The sequence below is a fragment of the Equus asinus genome, chromosome X (assembly GCF_041296235.1).
Source record: "Equus asinus isolate D_3611 breed Donkey chromosome X, EquAss-T2T_v2, whole genome shotgun sequence".
NCBI classification, from domain to species: Eukaryota; Metazoa; Chordata; class Mammalia; order Perissodactyla; family Equidae; genus Equus; species Equus asinus.
The window spans coordinates 97713371-97715724 of NC_091820.1; the positions used below are offsets into that span (position 1 = coordinate 97713371).

At 46.0% G+C, this 2354-nt stretch overlaps 1 protein-coding gene across 1 annotated transcript; it reads left to right on the forward strand.

Moving 5' to 3' along the window:
* The first annotated feature begins 1427 nt into the window (after positions 1-1427).
* LOC139042784 (histone H2B type W-T-like) lies at positions 1428-1829 on the forward strand. Its single transcript, XM_070503010.1, has one exon. The coding sequence runs from the start codon at positions 1428-1430 to the stop codon at positions 1827-1829; it is 402 nt and encodes a 133-aa protein (XP_070359111.1).
* The last annotated feature ends 525 nt before the right edge of the window (positions 1830-2354 follow it).

Consider the following 2354-nt stretch of genomic DNA (forward strand, 5'->3'; position numbering starts at 1 on the left):
CGCCTTAAATGAATTTCTTAACGCGAGTAATGGTGGAAAGAGCTTGAATGGGGTATGCTTATCCTATTAACACTACTTTCCCTGGGTTGAGGCTTATAATTTGTTATTTAAGCAGTGAAGCCTTTGCCTCAATTTACCTTTACATTAAACCACACCATTGCAAGGTGCTGGCTCCCTGGGTTCCCGATTTTCCTCAACCATCCGCTGAAGTGAATAATTACTGTTGTTTTTACCAATGCTTCCATTTAACTTCTGAAATTACAAACGTGAAATAAGCAAAGTGCATTCAAAGTATCTAATGGATTCTTTTCCTTACAATGACCTCTCACATAGCGTGATATGTATGAGACCAGTGTGCAAGAATAACTGTGGAAAAAGAGATGTTTTTGATATTTTCAAACGCTGAGATTATGAAGCAGCAAAATTAGCCTGATGGAAATTAAGCGATTCAGTGAAGTGCACTTGTTGTAAGCGGTGCATCATTGTTTTCCTGAAAAGGCACATGGCTCTGCAGAGAACCTTCGGCTTTCAAAATTTTGTTCGGGTGTATACGACAAGTTCTAGGAGCCACAAACAGGAATCGACTTGCACTTGATTTCGTGGTAGATTTTCTAGGTGTGTTGTGCAGCTAGCTCATTTTTAAAAAAGTGCCTTGTAAAGTTTTTCTAACATTCGAGAATAATAGTAAGTAACAACCCTGATGAGGAGGCTTATTTGTCCTAAGTCCAATCTCTATCGATATCAAAGAGAGCTCTGAGGGTAAAATTGCTCCCTTCATGTTTGCAATTCTCAATGAAGCTCTTTCTACTCTCCTGACCTGCCCCCGTTTTTCTCTAGAGCAAGTGGTGCCCTGTAATGTGGAATACTCGGCGTGGGAGTCTTTTCTGGGAGACGCTTATCTGTCTTTTGCTGAGCTCACAAATGTTTTGATTTTGTAGTTTCTCCAGCTTTTGTCTCATTGTCTGCCTGAGAGTGGCAACCTTTAAAGGTTTTTAAATCCAAATCGAAAGGGGGTGTTTTAACTTCTTATAAAGATTCAAATGAAACTCTTAACCATTGTGATAAAATATGGGGCTTCAAAGAGAATTATAATATATTTCGAAGGATTGAGATCCCACAATATGTTCCCTCTTCACAGAGTATGAAGTTAGAAATCAATTTACAAAGGAAACAATTAGAAAATTATCAACTTCATTAAAAAAAGCAATATATTTTTAGAAAAATTATACACGTAAAATGCCGTTGGTCCAAGAAGAAAAACACAACGAAAATGTTAACACCTTAAGGCAGGCTCCCTGGATTGCATGTTATCCAATCAGATAGGGAGCTTGCCCGTGACGTCAGAGAGGCGGCTCTATAAAAGGGCCACCGTCCCTCAGGAGCTGCCGTTCTCCTTCCTTGGAGACTGCCCTGGCACCGCCTGTGACATGGCTGAGCCTGTCGCTGAGCCTTCCTCTGAGGAAAGCCTGGGCACCACGGAGCCCGCGGAAGCCGACCCGAAGAGCCCGAAGCAGAAGCAGCCAAGGCCCCGCCGCCACCGCCGCCGCTGCCTCGACAGTTTCGCCACCTATTTCCCCAGGGTTCTGAGGCGGGTTCACGAGGGCCTGAGCCTGTCTCAGGAGGCCGTGAGCGTCCTGGATTCCTTCGTGAAGGACATCTTGGAGCGCATCGCCGGCGAGGCCGCGCTCCTGGCCCGCTCCACCAAGCGCTCCACCATCTCGTCCAGAGAGATCCAGACCGCCGTGCGCCTGCTGCTGCCGGGGGAGATTGGCAAGCACGCCGTGTCTGAGGCCAGCAAGGCCGTCCTTAGGTACACCAACCGCCGCTGAGCTGCCTCAGGAGCACCTGAGCATCGTAACCCAAAGGCTCTTTTCAGAGCCACTTGGCTTGGCAGGAAAAGAGCTGTAGCTCGAAAAGGGCTAGTAGTTGGGTCTTGTGGCGTTCTGCCGATAGTTACAGCATTTTTTTAAACCCGTAACTAAATATCATCAACTCTAGTATATCTGTGGTAGCATTTGTTCGAGGGAAAACGGGCCGTTGTCCATAACCATATTGTATTAAATAGCTTTTCTAAACGTCATTTTTGTTACTTTTTTTAGGTTTAACTTTATAGGGATTTGTGAGGTGAAAATTGTCCCCATCATAATTTTTTAAAACATTTCCACTCTCTGGGGCCAGCCCTGATGGGCTAGCGTAAGAGCTAAATTTCGGCGCTCTTACCGCTTCGAGGCCCGGGTTCGGTTCCCGGGTGGGGAACCACCCCACGCCCTCTGTCAGTTGCCGTGCTGTGTCTCTGGCACACATGGAAGAACTAGAAGGACTTGCAGGCAGAACATTCAACTATGTAGTGGGGC

Coding starts and splice junctions, on each gene's coding strand:
- LOC139042784 (XM_070503010.1), top strand. CDS start 1,428: ATGGCTGAGCCTGTCGCTGAGCCTTCCTCTGAGGAAAGCCTGGGCACC.